General features: G+C 36.7%; 1 protein-coding gene across 2 annotated transcripts in view; it reads right to left on the reverse strand.

Annotated features, from left to right (window-relative positions):
* Positions 1-23673, reverse strand: part of LOC107100196 (MICOS complex subunit Mic19-like) — a 99810-nt gene that overhangs the window by 59947 nt on the left and 16190 nt on the right. For both annotated transcript variants that reach the window (XM_015398602.1, XM_015398601.1), the window contains exons 4-5: positions 21296-21389; positions 8190-8370 (exon numbers count right to left, since the gene is read on the reverse strand). In XM_015398602.1, the coding sequence (XP_015254088.1) occupies positions 8190-8370; positions 21296-21389 (275 nt within the window). The remainder of the gene's footprint in view (positions 1-8189; positions 8371-21295; positions 21390-23673) is intronic.

Below are 23673 nucleotides of genomic sequence, written 5' to 3' on the forward strand. Positions count from 1 at the left end.
GCGCCTTATGTGTGTGTTAAATACAGAAATGGGACACATAACTGAGACTGCGCCTTTTAGTCCGGTGCGCCTTATGGTCGTGAAAATACGGTATATATATTTTTTTTACAATTTTGATATAATTACAGCTCTAAATGAGTTGCTCTGTCAGCTAAAGCCATATTTTAGTCTATAATTTCTAGTTGACAATTAATTGATTACTAAATAAGTTGACGATTACTTCAATAATCGATTAATCACGATTAAACCGATGAATTGTTTCAGCCCAACTCTCAAGGTTTCATTTTATTACATCATTGACTTTGTAAAAAAAAGCTCGGTTCTGTTACTCTGTATTAAAGATGCCCATATGCATTACAATAATATGAGTTTAATTGCATGTAGGACCTCTGCAGAAGTGGCTTTCTACATGATAAAAGGGAATGTTCAAAGAAGCTTTTGCAAAAGTTAAAACAGCGGTCAAAATGAACATGTTTGAATGAACAGGTTTGTATCTTAAAAGTTAATCTTTATATGATTTTTCACAAAAAAGTCCCTGAGTAAATAACAAAAAAGACAGAAATAAAATAATGCAGCAGAAATACACACACACAGAGACACACAAAAGACAAACATGTTTTATGTTTCATCAAAAATGAGTTCGCTCTGGTTAGCAGGCAATCCTGGAGTTTGACGAACACAGAGAGAAATGACAAAGAGCGAGAGACGTCTTGGGTGAGAGACTCTCTTTAAAGAACGCAAAAAAAAGTCAATTTCAAGTTGAAAAGAACATTGGCTGTGTGGAAGCGTCTGGCTTGACAATTACACGAGTGCTGCAAACCGCACTGCACCTCCACTGATAACCCGTCGGATTCTATTAAAACTTCGGCACTCCAAAGAACACTCATATGGAAGAAATTATCACACAGACTCACAGTGCATGAGGGTGCGCTTTAAAACAGCAACAAAAAAAAAAAGAAAAGAAAAACTGTCTGACAATAATTCTTCAGCTATATTATTCCTATTGTGAGGAGCCGAAGAAAAACTGGAAGGGAAATTAACTACTTGATTTGGCACAAACTCAAAAAATATTGAAACAAAGACTTGGATAGATGGAATGGTTGAATGCAAAGTTAATGCTGTAAAAACTATATAGAGTTTCAAAGTCTGCTTAAGGCCTAAAAGTAGCTTTGAACACATAACTTCCAAGCATATGAGGGGACCAACCAGGGCCGACTTCCTGGGTGGAGAGAAGCCCAGAACCAGTCCCAACTTAAAGCCAAGAAGATTTTTGTTCATCAAAAAACATGTTTACAAATACATATGATTGATATCTAAGTTGAATGAAATCCTTTCTTATTATTATCTTCTTTGAATGTACCATTGCAGTATTAGAGAATTACCCCTCCACCAAAAACCCTGCAGTTTCACCACTGACGCCAGCTTCTTTGAGGTATAAAGGCCTGGTAAAGTACAAAAAGCTACAGGTAGCGACAGGGAATGTGAAGCCTGAATTTTATTCTCCTCTCTGGGTCCCACAACAGCTACATCACTTTGATACATAACTGACTCGCTCTCTGCAGGCTGTCATCGGCGTTTGCAGGTGCTCTTGTGGCTCTTACAAACTCAGCCATTTTTGTCAGGGATCTGTTGTTTATTTTTGGTAGATGCAGCTATAATTATGATGGGTCAGTATGTATCTTTAAGAGGCCGAGATGTTCCTAGTTTGATGACTTACATGAGGTCAACATTGAATACAACAAGAAGGGCCCATAATCCTGTTTGCAAATATGAACATTTCAGTTTGAATTGCAACCGATACATCTAATACATTAAAAATATTTAATCCAAAATGTATTTTATTTTTTTTTTTAACTGTTTAATTACTGTATCATCTATTTTTCTCCCTTTACAAATAGAAGTTTTTTTTTCTACAAGGAAATCAGTCATAATGACTTGGAATTTTAAGGTGATTTGCATTAGATTCTCCATTACTACATCATTTGATCAAATAAAACTTTAAGTTACATATATACGAATAAGAATTGAGTAGGCAATGGTTAAAATTGTGGTAGCAACTTTAGCCACTTTGCTTCATAGGAAAGCACTTGGTATTTTACAAGGCTTCAGTATACAGTAAGGAGGGTCAGGAAGCCATCCATAGTCTAGTATTTTCCCTCAAATTATATTGGAGGGATCAACCTACCTAACCTGGAAAAAGCCAGAATAATACATGTAGTACAATTAAAATTCTACACGGTATGCATCTGAAAAGGCTCCTGTGTAAAGTGTTCACTAAAGGGAGGGACATTAAGTAAAATTCTTTGAGCTTATTGGGTAAAAAAATACAACATGGAACTACCCGGTGCAGTTTGCAGTTTGGCATTTAAGCTTTTAGAGACTTTGTGTTTGGATGTGACTAAGGACGGTTAGCTCTAACTGCATTCTTTAACGTGACATTTGCTTCAATGAAGATAGCCTTGAAAAGAATATTGTTCTCTTTTGTTTTTTGAGTTTTTACGGCACTAGTGGCTCGTTTTTTCTGATAATAGGCTGACATGAAAGGGGGTATGAGAGAGAGAGGGAGAGACATGCGGCAAAAGACCACAGGTCAGATTTAAACCCAGGTTGGCCACGTCGGGGACTAAGGCCTACATACGTTGTGCGCACTAACCACTGCGCTACCTGCATGCCCATTGAAAAAAATAGTTGCTGGTGAAAAACGAGGAATGACAGAAAGTTTTAACCAGGAGTCAGTGTTTGTAACTGAACACGGCGGCAAAAAGGCAAGGAGTACCTGTTACTGGGTCAAGAATGTCCAGATAAAACAGAGATTATTAAATTTACTGATGATAACACAGGAGTGCATTATTACTATTTATACCTAATCATCACCAACAGATGCAGAAATATTCATGGCTGAATGTCTTGGCTAGGCAATAATGCACTTCTTGCACTAGAACAGTTGTGGACAAGGGTGGCCGGACAACTACAGTACTGTGACGCTACATTAAAGTGTCAAAACTGCAGTAGTAGCCATTCAACATTTCCCCACTTTCCTTAATGGGCCCTTGGCTGGCCCCCTTAGATTAGAGGGGGTAATTCCAGTGGCTTGAAGTGGGTTGCCATTCACTAGCGTTTGACTGGGAAGGGCCATTTTGAATGGCCACTGCATGAAAGAGACAGAAATGCAAAGTGCCAGGCCCACGGTGTACTCCATAAAAAAAAAGTGAAGATACCAGACAAAATTGACAACACTAAATTTAATATAGAATTTCAAGTAGTTATCTCCCTGTTTTTTAGTAAAACATCATCAAAAAGAGCAGGAACAGCTCTGGATATAGCAAGAGACAGTGGAGTGATGATTAAGCAGTCTGTCAAACTTGACTTCACCAGCTCTAGGCATTACTGTGTAAACATTGTGGACAATGAGAATAAAAGTCCAACTTACTCTGATCAGATATTAGACCAAGCAGACAAAATTAACACCAGTGAAAAGGTGAAAATGTGTAAGAGGTAAATAGTTTGGGCATGCCTCTGCTGACAAACTGCAAATACTTTTAAGTAGTTCTGGAAGCAAAAACAATGAATTTATGCCACTTCAACTGGCATATACTATTTTTCAAAAGTGGCAAGCCATATACCACTTTTGGCTCTCACTGTTACTCCCATATTAGGTGCCATCAAATTAAGCAAAGTATAAATGAAATAGGTTTCTTCACAGATACTGAGGGGAAAACATCCAGACCATGGCTCTACCTCCCCACTATTCTTCTCTGATGGGTTTTTCTTCAGTTCCAGTACAGTTTCACATAAGAGATTCATCATTTATTTGTCCAGCGGTAGGAATCACATCCACGCTTCACTCTTACTCTGTCTAAACGAAATAATTCATTTTCCTATTACTGCGATAAGCGTGTGAAATGAGCTATATAATCAATAGCATAGGTCTGTAAACAGCAGCCACACTCCAGGGAAAATGTGTTTTCCTTAGTAAACAATACACCGCCTGCATGTGGTAAGAATGCTCCTCTAAAATTGTTTATGAGAGCAATTTGCAGGAAATAAAGACACGAGCTGGCCAAAATGAGAACATTCTTCACCACAACCAAGGGATGATATCCAGCTAAAGCAGATTAGTTCACTTACTGTTAAATGTTTACAATAAACAATGAGTGTGTAGTGGACATATAAAGCTTTAATGACACTGTTTCTGTACTTCTGGTAGTGAAATACCACAAGGTCTGAGTAATTTTATGAATTACTGCTTACAGATACAGTATCCCTGCACCCAAATAGACCAAACATTTGTCAGACTACCAACAGCCAGAAAAGAAATACATTAGAAAGGGACGCCTGTTAATTATGTTTTTTTCTGGAAATGAATTGAATATAAATAATAAATTACATGTACATAAATATTCATTGGTCTATAACTTATTGTTGTACCTTTGCAACCAATTCATATAACGCCATCTGCCAATCAGTCCAAGAGGTCTGTCAGCAACAGACCAATCAGTGATCCCAAAGCCGAACGGCTTTCCCCTGCAGGAGCGCACTCAGACTATAATACAGTAAGAAGGCAAAGGGGACATTAGAATTTAGTTTAAATGACATTAAATGAAAGATTAAATGCTGTCAGTGGAGAACAAGCAAATCAGAGACACATTAGCCAAAGTATTTAGAGGCTGAAACAGTGGAATTTATTTCTAAAACTATAAGGGAGTCTTGGACATTGTAAAAGATGGATAAAAAGCCTGCTGTTGACGGCATGAGCAGATCTACACCCCACTTTTTAACAGAAGTTATTGTTTATTCATCTGGACGAAGGTAACCAACAGCTCATCCATGTTTAGCTTGGAAAACGCTTTTGCTGGCTAATTAACTACGAATGGGTTTAGTAATAAAAGTATATACAAGGCCATGTGATTTATAGGCATGCTTTAATTTCCACCCTATTTTTGTTTACAGACTATATTCACTCCCCCAATTTAAAAAAAAGGCGTTGGACACAGCTACACTCACAGCCAACATGACTGTGTCCATTATTATTCTCCCTCTATTAGATGTTGGGCTTTAACATTGATTTGTCTGTTGCTGCCTTGAAATAACTTCACTTACTTGTTGGGGAAAAAAAGGCCTGCTATCTTTGGCGTTCTGTTTGCTGATCAGGCAAAATGCCTCATTAAATGCCTCAGGTAATGTTGCTCTTTTCTGTGAAGCTGTTAAAATTATGCTGATTTTGTCGGAGCATTGTTTTCCCTGGCTTCTGTTTCCGCAAAGGCGGAGCGTTCTTGCAGTGGGCGTCATGTCATTTACAGACCGGTTGGCACCTTTAATGCATCTTTGGGTACTTTTGCTAATTCTTTGACACAAAATCTATCAAGCTCCAGCAGGTTAGATGCAAAACATCAGCTTGCAGCCATTTCTTAAATCTTTCCAGAAGTATTCACATTTTAGTTTGTATTCTTTTTGGGACACTAAAATTCATTCACACAGTTGGCCTTGAAATCATTAACTCCTCGTCTGGATGCTTTTCAGCCCTGTCCTGGTTGAAGATGAATCCTGAAGCCTGTCCACCTAGGATGTGTTTGTAGATTAATGCATCCATTCTTCCCTCAATCCTGACAGATCTCCAGTCCCTGCTGCTGAAAAAACTCCATTATAGCATGATGTTCCTGCCACCATGCTTCACAGTAGGGATGGTGTTCATCATGTAACAAGCAATGCCTGGTTTCCACTGAGCATTATGCCTTTTTTTTCATGTCACACATTCAATTTGGCCTCATCAGACAAGAGAATGTAGTTTTCTCACGGTCTAAGCTTCCTTCAAGGTTTTTACTAAAGGAACTACTTTTGTCAGGAATTTGTAACATACAGGTAGACGATGATGGTGAACTGCTGCAATGATGATTATCCTTCTAGAACAGGGATGTGTAACTGAAGTGCTCAAGGGCCAGTGTCCTGACTCTTTTAGAAATGTCCCTGACAAACACACCTGAATAACAATATTGGACTCTGGAGAACCTGTATGCTGGTAATGTAATCCAGCCATTTGTTTTAAGTGTGCTGGATTAAGAACACATCTCAAAGTTGGAAAAGATTTGCTTGAAGAAGCAAACTGGGCAGCTCAAGGAATAGTAGAGGTGGATCACAGGTTTCCCATAGACAGATGAAGGAGACATTGACATTGAAAGCAGCACAATAACAACATCCTTTCTGAGGTCCATGGATAATTCCTTTGACTGCATGTTTGGTTTGTTCTCTGACATTCACAGTTATTAATAATATCTTATAAAGATGACAGTTTTCAAATCTTGCTCAATTTGAATTATTACAAGTAGATTTCAATAAGCTGTAGAAACATTACAAGGTCAATCAGTGGAAACAGGATCTACCTGAGCTCAACCTTAACCTCAAAAGAAAATAAATACTTTCCAATTCCAGTGTTTAAGCGTGAACTTAAAACTGAAGTATCTCTAAAATCTTCTCAAAAGATTTTTTTATTAATGCAACACAGCTTTCCTTGCATCCATCCGTCCATTCATGCATCCATTATGCATCCATCCATGCATCCATCCATCCATCCATCCAACCATGCATCAGATTGGTAGACATTGGAAAGAGGCTGCCAATCACAACATACATTAATAGCCCATGCTTATACACATCAAACTGACAATATTTCTAATCCAAGAATTTTGACAGTGAAAAGGGGTCTGAAGCACTAAGAGACATGTATCCCAGGAAACCAGGAGACATTCAAAACCCTACCTGCTTGCTTAAATCACATTTACCCTTCTACATACTTAGATTTGCGAAAGTTTATCTTCTTATCAGTGCTTCTGAATACAGAAGTAGAGAAATAGAGAACTTTGTATTTTACACAGTATGGTGCAGAAGTTTCAGTTGTCTCATTAACATTAATGGATAATAATAAGTTGAGCTCTCTGTTTGACAAAGCAGAGAAAAATTAAGCCAATCTTTATGCAGAAGAAATGGGCTCTCACTAGATCTAATGAAGAATGTCAAAACTCAAATAATGGTCTGACTCAAACTTTTACTAAAGCTGAACAGGCTATGCTTTATCACACATTTAACTTTAATATGGAAACAGGATACTTAAAAAGAATGATGATTGATTTTACAGTTAATCCCGGGTATTATCCTATGGCTCTAATCCATGCATTTTATACTATCTGTATCATCATCCCCTGACCACATCAGATTGTTGCTATTGTATAGTGGAAGGTTATGACAGCAATACTATTTAAAAAGCCTAGCCAGTTTTTTTTTTTGCAATTCCCATTTATTTTGTAGTACTTTTAGAATCCTGTTATGGTTATTGCTCATTATTCTCATGATCAGGTTTTTGCTAAGAATAACACTGTTCCACGTTTTACTATGATGCTCATAGACTCAGAGAGGCTGCTGGAGCTCCCAGTCCATCATGATATCCACTCTGTCTGCAGCTCTTAGTGCAGGTTAAAAGACTGCACAGAATGTACTTTTAGCTTTTTGCATTAAGTTGAAAAAAGATGCAAAAAACGTTGCAAATTCTCTGAAAAAGGAGACAATTAGACTAAAACTATGGTTTAGATAAAGTATTCTAAAAGTAAAAGAAAACTGCTTTAAGCGGAATTAACTCTACATAAACAAGCTGAAGTAAGTTGAATGTGAACATTGACAGACAGAGCAAAACTTTGATTTTTTTTTTTAGAAATAACACTGTATAATGCTCTATGTTTGTTTCAAAGCAAATGATAAATCCCTTTCAGATGATATTTTGTTAAAACATAAGTTTTTCTTAACTTTATCAAAACCAATGTTAGAGCAGCAAACTGAAACCCAGTCCCTGATTAACATTAGTTGTGTCAGAAGGAACAGGAAAGCCTTATTGAAGAGGCCTGTTGAAGAACGGCAAATTATTGGAAGATTAATCACAATCAATAACCAAATTGCTGCAATCTTTGCTTTTCCAAACATAATGTAGTAGAAAAAGCAGCATGTGGCAGCAATTATTTTAACACAAATCTCTTCACACAGCATTTCTACTCATTTGAAAAAGGAAAGTTGAAGTGGCACAAACCCATTTACATCCCAAACACCCACTCCTAAAAAATCTATACACTTAAACGAAAAAAAGTGCAGCAGCTAAAGCAAAAGTTCACTTTAGCTTCTGTTTAATGTATCAGAAAGAGAACACTTACAAGTAGCTGAGTACGAAGCCTCTCATCCTCACTGCTGATCTGCTCCCTAATGATAGCTTGCTGGAGGCTGTCTAGGGTTAGGGCGCGCTCAGCAGAGAGGATCTTGGATATTTCTTCCCTGACTTTGGACTCAGCCTCAGCCTGAACATGAGCTGATGCCCGGGCCTTCTCCGCATCGTACCTGAGAAGTTAAGAATTAAAATATTCTTAAAAGTCTAACTTTGATAGAGTCCATTTCCTGTCTATTCCCAGCTCTAAGGAAAAAAATTTGTTTCCTGTTTTTTTTTTTTTTTTTGAGATACAACCAGATGATAACATGGTAAGTGGAGTGCAGGTAGTCGAGAAAAGTAAAAAGTAAATGAAGCAGAAGGGGTGTAACATACAGGGTTAACAAGAACTGGTTTCTACAGATGATAAAATGTGAATTTTGGGAACAGTAATTGATGCTTATTGGGAGAACTGACTGAAACCTGAGCATCAGTCTGGATGGGAGTCTACATGGGCACTTAGATCATGATCACTAGTTCCTCCCTTCATAAAGTTAAGAGGACATGGCAATTTTTTTTCAAATGTTTGATTATCTGATCATCAGTTCCATCTTTAAGACAAAGTTCAGCTATAAGCAAAACAAAGAGTCAAGAAAAAAGCCTGGAAAGTCAATGATCATGGAATATATGAGGTATGTCTACGCTGATTAATGAATTTACACAGTTCTGTTACTAAAGCTACAAAAAATGTCTATTTTTTAAATGAAACATCACCTGTTAAATATCACCTAAGCCACAATAGATAGATAGAAATATCTTAGAACGTTTTCAAAGATTTTAAAGGCTTTCCACCGCAGATAAGCCCAACCATAAGTACATAATAAACTTAGCCAAATGCACAGAAAAACATTTCCTAATAGGAACTGTGGCCAAGCATGGCTTTGATCTTATGCTGACTACCAATATAGACTACACAGAGGCATGATTTATCACCCCTGAGAACACTGTTGATATTCAATGTTCCCGAGTCCCGTAGCGTTCTGTTTTCAACACTGTAGGGGTACATCATGGTTTAACACAGAGGTTCACTGAACTCATTAAAGTGAACCGATTTTAGGTAAATATCGGTAGAAGCGGTCTGCATGTTTAGCTGCTGGATTTCATACACCTCTGGTCATGCAGGTGATCCATACTGTACACCTCCCAGGTTGCTTCCTGTAATTTTAAAAAGTTGCAATAAAGGGCCGCAGATGAAACAGTTTAGAAGACAAAATTAAGAGTTCTAATCGGATAACAATCAGATGTTTCTTTACTTTCTAATAACTTAAAATTAGGATAAACCCCTCTGATTATCAATAGCAATAATAATTGTGAGGCAGCATTCACAGCAGAATCTCTGCAGATGCAGGACCAGAATTTGAACCCTGTCACTGGGTTTTTCTTAGTTTCCTAGCAACACGGTTCCAACTAGGTGACAGTACGCTTGATTGACTACGGAAGAAAATCCCTGAAACCCCTAAAAGAGATTCTCTGCCAGATATCAAAACAGTCAAGCCGAAGTAGAATAAACATAGAACTGACAGAGCGAGCGAGCAGGTAAGTAAATTATGTCAACTCAATGAAGAGGAGGGATATCTTTATAAACATCTGCCTAGGATAGATGCAGAGAGATGCACAAAAGATACATCTGATGAGACGGAGAGGCTAAGAGAAACTGGAGATGTTGGTTGTATAAAATGGATCCAAAACAAGGACCTAATTAGAAACAAATTTATCTTGGGTGAAACATTTTTCTGGTTAAAATGGGGAACAATGACAGTACTTTTAAAATTATCATCTTTTTAAACCCCTGTAGGGATTTAAACTTATGAGTTATAACTCATTTTGAGCCCTCTCAGGTTTTTGCACTCCTCATTATGATAATTCAAATATCCACAAGTGTATACTCTGCAGGCATGAATATTATATAAGTTTCTTACCTCTGAGCTCTGCTATTCTTCACATTACAAGCACACACTAATCTGTCAATGTGATAGGTTTTCATCTTTTATTAGAAAACTCACATTTTGCTCCTCAGTCACGTGTAAACGCGTACAACATATAGACAGTGATGAATGGTGATGGACAGACTGCTAAAAGCAGATCACCTAGCTTTGAAAAGATGACAGGTAGGAGTAATTCGAGTATGTCCGACGTCTTTAATCGTCCCTGCATTGCAACTAGGATTTAGGGGGAGAAAAGAAAACTGAAGGAAAACGAGTGAAAGTAAAGAGAAAGTGCGAGCGGCGGCAACATGACATGTTTGGCCCTGAGGAAGTGAAGCAACGAAGGAGGGAGTCAGAGAGTGGGAGAAGGGGAGAGATGGAGGGAGACAGAGAGACCAGCCATGTCCAGTCTCACAGTCCACTGGGTTGCACACGTCAGCACACTCCATCCATCATCAGGCTCTGACTCACAGACACACAGACACATGGGGGGCCTCCTAATGGCCTTTTACATTCACCATTTCCCCCTCACAATCCACGCCTCCCTGCCTGTGTGCTACTAATGCATCTAAGCTACCTTTACTCAAGACGCTTAGACGGCTGCTACAACTAGGACTGAAAGGGAACGGTAAACACGATTTTTCTTGGAAATGTATTTTCATGTTACTTGTGTGGACCAGTAAATGCAGCCAATTCAACCTTTTGATGTCTTAGTTTTTTCGTTTTTTCTTTAACAAATATGCTTTTAGCTAAACTCTTAAGAAGAGAGTACATTAGATAAAAACATTCAAACCAAATAGAGTATATAAAACGTACAGGAAGTCTTGCAGCAAAAAAAAAAAAATATATATATATATATATTACTTTATGTGCTGGAAAAAAAACATCTCTTTGGAAAAGGGTACATTTTATATGACGCTAATCTGCAATGTTGCTCAATTAATGATTAAAGGAAAATATTAGGGCTGCAACTAACGCTTATTTTACAAATCTATTAATCTGTCGAATATTTTTTTCAATGAATTTATCAATGATCGGACAAACAAAGGTGAAACTAAAACTCTTCTATCCACAGTCCTGACTAGACCATATCAACAGACAAAAACTTTTTTTTTAATCCTAAATGCAAAATGTTAATATATTTTTCTTACATTTTGATCTAATTACTGATCTAAGTGGGAATAAAACCATAATAATTGGAAGAAACAAGCTGGTTGTTTATAAACAATTAGTTTGAAGACCTACATCTATCCTATATTTCCTATAGATATCCTATATGTTTCAGTCAATCCATCTTTCCATCTAACCTTCTCGTCACTCCCAATGGGAATGAACCAAAAAGAAATTCGACACAAAAGAACGGATTCAAAATTGTATTGCTTTAAAAAAATATATATATATTGTTCTCTTTATTGATCCCTTTAATTTCTAAATAAATCTTAAGATTTGTTGGCTAGATAAGGAAAGAAGACATTTATTTGTTTGAAGCCCCAAAAGATGACAAAAAAAGTCACATTTGACCTCAAGCTAGAGTGAACAAGAAAAAAAAGGTCCCAAATAAAGGAAAGCACGAGTGAAAAAAAAAGTCCATTGACTCCCTCACAAGTGCTAACCCAAGCAAAGACCGGTATCACCAGCGAGATGCTATCTGTCTGCTTCACCTCTATTGCTTTCCAGTCATTATTGTCCTGTCTCTGGGATATTGGGCACATTTTTCATCTGACTGTAGAAGATTGGCACTGGGAGAGAAAGGGAGGCGTTGACATGGACAATGGTTGAGTCAGATGGAGAGAGGAAATACACTGTAGCCAAGCTGCAGGATGATAAAGCATCATATCTTTACATGATAAGCGGATGTTATAATGTTTTCTGAGGGAGGGGGGGCTGCCTGGCACTGAGAAGACATCTAGGATAATCTTTGCTAAGTAACTGCTGTTTTAATCGTTTGCTGGGCTGAGTCGTGAAACAGGCAGCATCTGAGAGATTTTAATTTGAGGTGACATTAAAAAAGGAGTTATAGAAATCACGTTCCTCTGCATGATTGCATCTACACAGGGTTCATACATAGCCAAACATGCAACAGAAAATATGCAACCGAGCCACATTGTTTCACGACTCTCGACTACAATGTCTGTTAATGTGCAAAGTTCAGGTTGGCTGAATATTTGAAAGAGTAGCCAGCCAATCAAAGCCTTCCTTTAGCGCCCTCAAAGCTTATTGTCAGCTAGTGAAGAGAAGTTATGAGCATTCATATTAAAGTTTCTGTCCGAGTCTACTATATGTTGTAAAAACTTTCCACTGTTTTAATACTAACAAGGCCCGCAGCATTACATCTCCTCCACCGTGCTGAGGAGGTAAACTTTTACTTTTACACCACATCCTTTCAGACGTTTTCATGGTTAAAAAGCTTACTACTTTATCTACTTTAACTAAAAGTAAAAGTCCCATTTAAAGCCCAAGAGCAAAATGTCAGAGCTACAAAATTAAAGCCTTTCTTTATTTTTTTTTAGGAACGTTTCCACTAGTTTACTTTTTTACAGACCAATGATGTCTGACTGTTTCTATAGAGACTAGATGAATGTGTTTCAAATGGTTGAGGTTTGGCATGCTAAACTTTAGGACTCATGTACACTCCTCCTGCGTCGATATTTTTAGATTACAAAACAACAGCTAAAGCATCATAGCTTACATTTCTAATGGTTTGCCTCTAATACCTCAAAGAAAGAAACAGAAAGTGAACAAAGACGTGACAAATGAATTATTGTGGTGGCTATAATCTATATATAAAAATCCAGAAACTTTGACATTTGTTCAACAAACTGATTTTCCAAAATATTACTTTAAAAAAAAACAGTCTTAAAACATAATAAGAATAAGTGAAAGAGTTTATGACAAATAAAAATTAAATGATGAATATTTGAGATTAAGTGACAAAACAACACCCAACAACACTGTAAATATATTGACCAATAAAGTGCGACAGGCTTAAAGATCACGTCCTGTGCAAACATCCTAAAAACGGATATTTAAACAATTTCTATGTGACCAGTTGCCATCTTTGGAAGGTCCAACCTGCAGGACCAGCATAACATCCAGGCTAAACCCAGGTGCCTTGAAACAAATGCATTTAAGCATCCAATGCAATATTGATGTTGAGAATAATGTGCTAGAATGCCGTCTATGAATCTTTAATGAGTCATCCATTCTCCCTGACACACACATGAACACATACATGCATTGCATCTGATTATACAACGGTACAATAATGTTACTTTCAGGGCGATACAATGAGAATAACCAAAGTCATCAACATTCCACTGTACTATAAATCCCTTTTTTTTCCTGGCTGACATGTTTTTTTAATGAGACTCCCTTTTAAAAATGGCACAGTACCATTGTCTAGCTTATCTCTTGCTAAAAAAGATGCAGCATCTCCTTGTTTTAACACATTTTCCTCTACAAAATCAATAAACAGGTCTGAAACGAAGAATATATTTAACCCACACATCAAAGAGTTCTAATGATTTTAAGAAACTGGTGAGAAATTACAGAAGTGTCACAATAAATTAACCATTATCATGAAACTATAAGAACCTAAAGAGAAAATGCATTACTTTTACCATACCTTCTGGTATAGTATGCCTAAAATACACAACTTCATCAGATTATATTTTTAAATCATTAACCCTTTTTAAAAAACAGGAAGTTATTTTGTAAGGAAACTAGCTTAACAGTGAGAGAACAGGATATTTTGCTCTGAAATGACTCAAAGTTACTTGAAGGAGAGCTCATCATTACGGTCAAACAACAAACATGAACCATTAACATCCAATAACCTGACAAATCTACCTGCTAATGACTCAAACACACCCTTTTAAAAGAAGAAATGCACACCTCTGGCAGAGCTCTGGTGTCCTTTCTGTAAATGCTTGTTCAATAGCAGCATAAAATAACAACAGGTAAAATTGGAAGCTGCCATAAAAACTCCTTTTATTGGCACTTATTGTAAAGATACGTTAGGGAGATACCATGCACACCGAGAGTAACGCTGTTATGACATCCACTCATTTGTAAACACTACAGCAACTCAAGAGGGAGCAACAATATTCATTTACTCAAATGATCTACGTTTACCCTCAGCTAATTACATGAGAAAAAATATTGTTTATGAGACTTAAGTCCCAGACCTCCAGCCTGAGTCGAGTCTCAAATCTTTAGAGACAAGTCGAAGCTGCAGAGCTTAGTCACCATCTCTGTTTTTGTTTTTCTGTGTGATGAATGTTTTCTCCCTTTGAATTTGACTCAACGTGCCTCAAAACATATTAAACTGTTTTGTGGCCTAAAGGAAGGAAGTTATTAATGATATTCTGGGATTCTGGACCTGGCATCTGCAAACAGATCTTTGCTGCAAAGCTCCATAAATTTATGATAATTATGATGAATTTGTGGAAAACTTTGGGAACCTTGCAAACTGGTGAAATATATTCTGCCAGCTAGTGCTCTGCTGTAGATAGCCCGTCTAGATGCACACTGCTCACAACAATCTGCTACAAAATATGGTTAAAGGTATCAAGTACAGACTAAAAGATAAATTTTACTGCAGCAAATTTGCAGTTTACCCAACAAGGTCATGATTAGGCAGGTTAGATTAAGCAACTTTGCTTCATAATTGAAAGATATATATATATTTTTTGTTTCTTTTGGTGAGAACATTGTGAATTTCTCTTTAGCGGATCTAAAACTACGGTATAACAGGTAAAAGGTTAAATGTGAAAAGAGTGAAAAACTCTCACAGAAGGCTTCCTGCTATGAAATCTGACATGCAATTATATCACACAGGCCAACACAAGCTACCTGAATAAATGTTGAATAGTTAACAGAATCTAGACAAATACAGCTAACCTTTTAGGGTACGAGTCGAGCAATCAAACTCAACCAGTCACAGAAGGAGTTTGATAAATGTTGGAGTATTACCAAGATGAATTAAATTGGAGAAACGAAGCAAAACTGAACAAAAATAAAAATGAATGAAAAGAAATAGACGGAACAGACAAGACAGAAATGGCAAAAAGGATGAAAGTGTTTTAAAAAAAAAGAGAGAAAAAAGGACAAACAGTGATAAAGGAAGCACTGGGTTGAGGAAGAAGAAACGGTTGAGGGTGAGAGTTTTTTTTAACCCTCATCCCACCTTCCCTATCATTCTTTTCTGTGGCGTTCTGCTCGGATGCCTCACAGAGAAGCGGCAGAAGCAAATCTGCTCTCTGCACCCGCTCCTTTCTACAAATTAGTTTAGGCTGCACCTAAATAAACTCGGAGCTCAGAGCTTCTACTTCCTCTCTACCAGAGCAAAAATATGCAAAGCCAGATCTTTGGAGTTCATTTATGGTCTTACAGCCAAACAGATGGAATAGTGCCTAATCTAAACACCACAAATCCTCAAATTTCCAGGAACTTTTTCCTTTTGAAAAAAAAAACGCACTTCTGAAAATATCAGTAAAAACCAACTCAAAACTCCAAACAGACTGATTTGAGTTAATAAAGGCTTCAGTTATGTTGCTTTCTGTGAGAACATTAAACTGTTCAACAGAATACTTACCATTTCTCACTATATAAGGATCACAAATTACAAAATCTGACCCAACTACAAAAAAGGTGAAAAGCATTGTGTGTAGATGTATTCTTATTTTCAAACCACTAAATATAATTTGGAGCAAACAGTACTGCCAGAGGTAAATTATGTAGAAAATCTCTCTTTAAGTATTAATCAAGTTCCTATAAAGCCTAATGGCCTTGTCCCACCTTGCAGATTTATCCAGCGTATGCCTGATGTCTGAGAATCTCATAAAACGCTGGCATACGCTGAACTTTCTATGCATGTTTTCAATTTTGGGTGTATGCATAGCGTATTCACAACAGGTCCTGAGCCAGCAATCAAATGTCCAGCAACAGCCTAACTTGTGCATAAGACATGGCAGTGTAATGCCTATGAAATGATGAACGAGCCTGAGGTTGGCAGCAATGTGCCCGGAGGCGCCTGGTCTTCATAAAAACATTTCTTTGATAGCTGCATTAACCTAGCTGCTGTTTACCGCCCGCCAAAAAAATATATAAATAAAAAGAAAGAAAGAAAGTTTGCAGTCGCAGCAGATTCAGCGTCATGTCTGCTAGGAAGTTTGTTGGTCGTGGGTATGAACGCAGGGAGGTTCAATCCCACTCACCTTCATGCTCACCCTAAGATGGGGATAAAGTCTGGAGGAGAACTGCCAGTTTCCTCCTGTGATCCCATTTTCATACCAAAACGCTGCCAATACGCCATTAAAAAGCAGCTGTACATTGGAAACACGTTCAGTGGTCGTCTGGAAAACGTCAAATACGTTGATATGCATTGGTGATAAGTTCTTGAAAAGTTACGCATATGTTATGCACAAGTTATTCATAGGTTTTGGATAAGCTAGAAAGAACTTGAGTAACTTACACTTAACATATGTCAACGATCAGATAACTTACCTGTAACTTATGCCCCAAATATGAGCAAACGCTGGCATATTATATATATATATATATATATATATATATATATATATATATATATATATATATATATATATTCTCTTGTCGACAAATATTGAGCATGCATAAAATTCCTCGACGTACTCGCCGTATGTCGACGTGTGCCAGCGTGGTACAGCGTGATTATAACTTATACAAAACGTTCCCATAACTTATCCAACGTATGCCAGCATTTTTTGCCAGATTTTTCGTACGTCAGGCATGCGCTGGTCTAAATCGTCAAGGCTTGATAGGGGATTAATGGGCTTTTTGGAGACCCTAATTGATGAATCAGCATCATGATGATCACATTTATTCAGGTCAAGGATAAAGAATTTGGAATTTTAAAGTAAAGTTTGGTCATACAACAACAATCTAAACAGCTAAGTTGAAAAGCTTAGAGTGGTTTACAGGCCACCTTCAAAGAACAGACAACACAACATAAACCGCATAAAGATGTGAAATAGGCTGCAACTAACAATTATTTTTACAATAGTTTAATCTGTCGATTCGTTTTTCGATTAATCGATTAGTAATGAGATTACAAAAGGTTCTTTAAAGAAGCTTTTTGCTAAATTAAACCAAGTGAAACTAAAGCTTTAATTGCTGCTCTAAGTGGGTTGCTCTGTCAGCTAAAGGCACGTCACAGAGTCTCTAAACTCCAGTCAACGATTAATCGAGTACTAAACAGGTTAATGATTTTCTTTTCAATAATTTCATAATCACAATTAATCTGATTAATTGCTTCAGCCCTAATGTGAACCCATATAAAGTTATACGATTTGAAAGGAGCTGCTTACATCTGTTCCATGACAGCTATAGTGTTTAGGAATCGCCTGTCGTTATGGTCAGGTGGCAAAAAGCTGCTGCTGTCCTAAGCCAAGTAGAAAACGAAGCAAAGACGTGTAAGGCGGCCTGGTCAGATCTTACTAACAATGAACCTTCTAACCTGCATCAAAGAAGATGTAGTTGGTTAGAAACGAACACTGCATGTTATCCTAAACTCACAACTCCCACAGTACAACATGGTACTGGCTGGACAGGGAAACTGCTCAGACTAGAAAAAAATTATTAATTTAACTAGAATAAAGCACAACACCAAATAAAAACTACACAGGCTGCAAAATACTTGGGGATATGTTTAGCTTCCAGTAGTGCACCAAACCTAAACAATTAATGGGCTAGAATAGTGGGGCTCCAAGCTTATTAAGTGTGAGAAAGTTTCAGTAAAAGTCCAGGCATGAATCAAACTTTTCTACAATTTTGAACATTTCTCATCACATAAACTCCTTCCAGTTTGATTGAGCCTTATCTATTTTGCAAATAACAATGGGAAAAATCTTATTCTGTCAGAAAGACCTGCTTCTAAAATAGCTGTGAAAGCTCAGAATATGTGCACACCTTTTTTTCCAGGGAAATATTTCTATGAACCATGAACATTTGCGTTTCCACCTTATAATTATGAACTATGTTGTGTTTAGCTCATAAAATTCCAATAGAATAAACAGAAATTTCTTCTGGAACTAAACTAGAAAAGTGTAAGGAATACGAAACATTTTTAAGCCACTGTATTTCCACTTGGCTTTCCATGTAATGTCTCATTTTTCTGTGCTTACAATATGCAACAGCCTCACAGTGTCACTGCTCTGGCACCTAGTGGTTCTGTTAAATGAGCTGTATTACACTATAACTCACAGAAGGAAAGCGTTTTACCCCTTACTCCAATCTAGCTGAAAAAATATCTCATCACAGTGTCTTCCCTGCTATCCCTACAGGGGCCATTATACTGCAGTTAAATTATAGGCTCAGAGCACCAATGAGGAAAAAGATTCCAAGTTTTACTACCTCAATTTGTATGAAAAGAAACCATTTAATCCCCAAGAATAAAGTTAAATAACTAATGAAAATAGAACAGCAATTTATTTGGGGTTTTGAGCAACAAGCATGTATCATCCCTACAAGAGGAGTCCTATTTGTCTCTCTGTTGCATCTTACTATTAGCTCCAATGGTCTGGTGATGAGAAATTAAGGATAAAGGATATTTCTTTGTGCAAATTGAGGATTTTTTTACTCATTTTGCACATGGGGTCCGAGAAACATTTCACTCTTTAGTCAGTTCTTATGACTATTTAATACCAAACTACATGCTTTTTTAGCCATTAATAAAATAAATGGACATTTTTAGATTATTTCTTCATTTTAGAAAGCTTTTTCAAAAAAAAAAAATCTACTTTTTAAGCTTTTTAATATTTAGAAATTCTTTTTCTTTATCAGAATCATGCCTAAAGTGGTGTTTTGCTTGATTCATGCATGTTTGAGCTCTGCTCATGAATCACTTCACTCTCTCTCTGTCCTGGAAAACAATTGGCCATAACTTCCATGTTGAACCGTTTTAAACCTGTGTAGTAAACAAAATATTACTTTCTGTGATCAGCGAGTGATGATGTCATCATTTCTGTTCAAAGCTGAGACCAAGTGGCTCTTTTAACACCCAATCTGCACTGTGACAGCAACAGTTATTCTTTAAACTAACAATAATAAGTTAAAGATGCCAGACGTTGCTCAGCCTTCCTAAAAAAAAAGAGTCTAATCATGATGAAACGGTGGTGTACGCAGAAGGAGAGGCGGCGTCACAGAGAAAGCAAGTGTCTCTCTTATGCCTTCCATTTTGGTGCAGCTGTGCTGCGTTTAGTTTTACCGTATTCCACTGTAAGTGTTTTCAGAGCAAAGTGACTCTGCAAAGGATCACTCTGAAACTGTTAGGATTGCATTATCTCATTACAGTAGTGTACTTGTAGGTTTTAAATAGAACAACAAATCAGTAAATTGTTGATTTTGCCAGTGCTACAGTGTCTCATGTGCCTGCTCCAATCTTATCACCTCACCTCTTTTTTCTTTGGATCTATCATCGGTAATCGAGTTAAAATATTGATGTTTTGTATGTGTTTTTTAATTCAATGCTCATATTTCTTATGGCTGTCAATTGATTGTGTAAACATAATTTTTGATTACATTAAAGTCTAGAAAATGAGAACCACACTCTGAATATGAAGCCTTTTACTTGTAAATTCAACCGGATCCACCGTGCTTTTCATCAACTGACTTCCGTTCTGAAGCAGCGAAAATTCAACAGCAGCTTATTTCATAGGCGCTTCAGAAACGCATCGTAGCACACCTGGTGGAACCGCAATGGTTGATAAGACTTACTGCAATCCTCTGCAAAGGCCCTGCAGAGCCGCACCGCAGAGCTTAAATGCCGCTTCCACATCCAGTGGATCCTAAGGGTTGTACATTGGAAAAGTAGCACCAAATAAATAAGGTTTTATAGCAAATTAATTCTAAATAGTTCTAAAGGAAATACTTTATCATACATATGCCTATAGATGACTTTGAAAGGTTAAATAAGCATGATATAAAATCTTTAATTTTTGGATGAATTAAGATTAATAAAGTGTCCTGTCTTTTTTATACTCCAAAAAATACATACCGTAATCACAACAATCTAAACGGGATATATANATATATATATATATATATATATATATATAAACTAGATCAATATGTTGTCAGATGCAAATCAAACTGCATAAACTGATCTGGTTGCCATTTCTGGATATAAATGCAGTTATTCTTAAACATATGTTTTTTGAAATTTTGAATAAAGAAAGTTCAACTAATAATTATATCTTTTTTCCAGTTTTTCTTAATAAGAAAACAGACATACACAAAAAACTGATGGTTGAAACTATACTTTGATTTGCAATTATGTCAGAGACTGACTTAGTTGCAGCAGAAAGGAGATGTTTAAATAAAACAAAACATGGATGAAATAGCAAATCAAAAAAAACAACTGGAACAACTTTACTTGAAATTCTTATATTATAAAAGACATTAAAACAACCTTACTACCTTCCCCTCTATGAATAAAGTCTCCATTAATCCTATAGATGTATTAAATGAGAAAGCAACACTATAATGCACACTTGTTATTTTAAGGACAAAACAAAACAGATAAGCAATGGGCAGAGGATTATTCATAAATAAAACAATAGGCATGAAGAGTATGTCTCTTTATCAGGTAGTGCTAATAGATCACCCCCTGTACACCCAGGAAATTATCTCAGCAATGTGCTCCCCTTACTAAGACATGATTAATTGATTGCAAAGGAACAAGAGTAAAAAAGGACAGAAGATAGGGAAAGAGGGAAAAGTGCTGATGTACTTCGGAAGAAAGGTAAATTGGAAACAGTGGGGATCAGAAAGACTGGTGCTGACCTTTTGGAATATTAATGAAACTGGAAAATGTCCAAGTTTAAAAAGAACAAGAACACATTTTGGGATAAACACACAAATAGAAATAACTGGAATTAATGTAGCAAAACACGGTGAGCTTTGCAATTTATTTTCACTAATAATACTAGATATTTATGGAACATTAAATCAACAGACTATCAGGGATGCACGTTTATCATCAGAGAACATGCAGTTCAGTATTTTATGCAGAAAATTCCATCTAGAAATAAATCAAAAGCTGTAATCTGAAAGGAAGATGTGTTAATGTGCGTGTTGTGTGCAGGGGTCTAACCATGCTTGCATCTCCTGCTCTGCTTTAGCCCTCTTCTGCTCCAAGTCTTTATACAGCTCATCAGTGATCTTCTTCCTCAGGGCTTCTTCATTCACTAGAGACACAAAGAAATAAAAGCAAGAGCGAGAAAGTGAGGCATCAAAGAAAGGCTTAATGTATACACACAAACAGCCTTTTTTTGTTAGAAAGTGATTATTAGAAAATAAAAGCAGGCTTCAAAAGCTAGAAAAACTTGCATAAATGAAAACAAATTAAATAAAATCCCAAGCAGTTAAAATTGGTTAAATACTTCCTGAAAACAGCTAACAAATCTGTTTGCTTAACAAATCTAATGCCATGTCACGAAACATAAAAATAAAGATAGAATGCCACAACTTATTTGATTGAATAAATTTAGCTTTGCAGCGATCATCACACCCGGAAGGTCTAACGTCCATTTACAAACAAAAAGAACATCCTTATTTTAAACCCCATGTAAACACTAACAGACTAAAGACAGGGGCTATTTGCATTGATTTTCCAGATTGATTGTAAATCTCAATTAAAAACCAGATAAGTGATCCCAGTTTGATTCTATAGGCTGCATTGTGCAAAAATTAAAAAATAAAACAATGAAAAAACATGACAAAAATAACTCAAATGATTAAAGAAATCAGAGAGAAACACAAAGTTGGTCCAGTTAAACCACAAAATATCTTTAAGAAATGAAATAAATATAAATCTTATGTAAAGTAGAAAAAAAAACTTAAATACAATGCTGGTGCATAAAAGAGACTAAAGGAAAAAAAAGAAAAAAAAAGAATAAGATTTATGTCCATAATACTGTAAGTTACTTTGGCAAAAAACTAACGCATCATATCAGCACAAAACAACTCATCATCCATCAAAGCACAGCAGTGAGGCTGATGTTTCATACTTTTGCAGGAACAGGATCTTGGCAGCCGCCTCAAATCGATACAGAATCTCAACTCAGCTGGCTCATGCAAAAGGTTTATGATTTAAAGGAGGGCAGCCGACCTACAACAGGATCCAGAGCGTTTATAAAGGCCTACACCGCAGTGTAAAGCTATTGTGTTTCCTGCACCAAGAGACAGATAAATCATCTTTGGAGAAACAAATCTAAATACATCAATAGAATCAGAAGATGGTAAACAGAAAGTGACCCAAGCATGAGATGCATAGAAGATTCTCATTTTCCTGGGTTTCCTGTTGCAGAGGTCAGTAAAGCAGATTAATCATAAACACGTTACAGACCCTGACACGGATATCTGCACTCAACAGTCGTACATAACTTCCTTTAAGGAAAATCTGTTGTATTAAGTAAAACATTATTAATGTCTGAATCTATTATCTACCTATACTGTTATAACTTCTAAAACATGTCATTTTCTTTTTAACATTTTCTACTCTTTGTATTCTAAGCACCTCTATAACAAGTCCTTATAATTGTGAATCCTTCTTTATAGAGATTATTCTTCCAACATTGAAAATAACAAAAACCAAACCCTAAAAATAGTAACAGATGCAAAGCGGTACACTGATACCTTCCACCTTTAAAAAAAAAACAACAGTTCAATACCACCCTGTCAACACTTGATGGTGTCATTGACGACAGACGTATATGACTCCATGTCCTCACCAGTCCATCTTGGCAGGTAATTAAGCATGAAAGTAAAGATGCCGGCCGGCGACCAGGGTAAAACGTGTTCTGAAGGCAGAAGTGGCGAACGGTGTGCTGCAACGCTGCGGTGATGAAGGGGGAAGTGTCTGAGCCTGTCAAGATTAGTCTTCCACTGCATTAGTTAGATGGGATAATCCCTATTGTCAGAGTCCGTTATTGTTACCTGGTAACATGTGGCAACCGCAGCCAGCTAAAACCTCATTATTCCTAAAATAAGATTAAAGTAAAGAGCACACAATAAGAGGAGAGATATGCAAAAGAATATGTTTAAATCAACAACCAGAATGCAAAAAAATATTTATTTAAACACATATTTTAAAATGAAAATGCCTGGGGGCTTAAAGTTTATCCACATCTTGTGTCTGACTGACTACATGTGTTTATTACTTATGGGGACTTTGATAACGTATAAGCTTTCCATACATGGAAATAAGTGGCAACTTTAATATCTGTGTTAGGGAAACTATTTCATTTCTGATATGATACCGATATTTCAGCTTTGAATAATTAACACGGAATCTGAACTAATACCGTATCAGCATGATTCATTCAAACTTATTTTAGTTATTTGTAGTGTGAAATGTTGGAAATGGCCTGATAAAGTGATATTATTCAAATGGACAACAATAGTCAACAGCAACAGGCATGAGAAGAACTGACCCAGGCATTATTACCAGTGGGTTACATAAAGCTGAAA

The sequence above is a fragment of the Cyprinodon variegatus genome, unplaced genomic scaffold (genome assembly GCF_000732505.1).
Source record: "Cyprinodon variegatus isolate N-32 unplaced genomic scaffold, C_variegatus-1.0 Scaffold944, whole genome shotgun sequence".
NCBI lineage: Eukaryota > Metazoa > Chordata > Actinopteri > Cyprinodontiformes > Cyprinodontidae > Cyprinodon > Cyprinodon variegatus.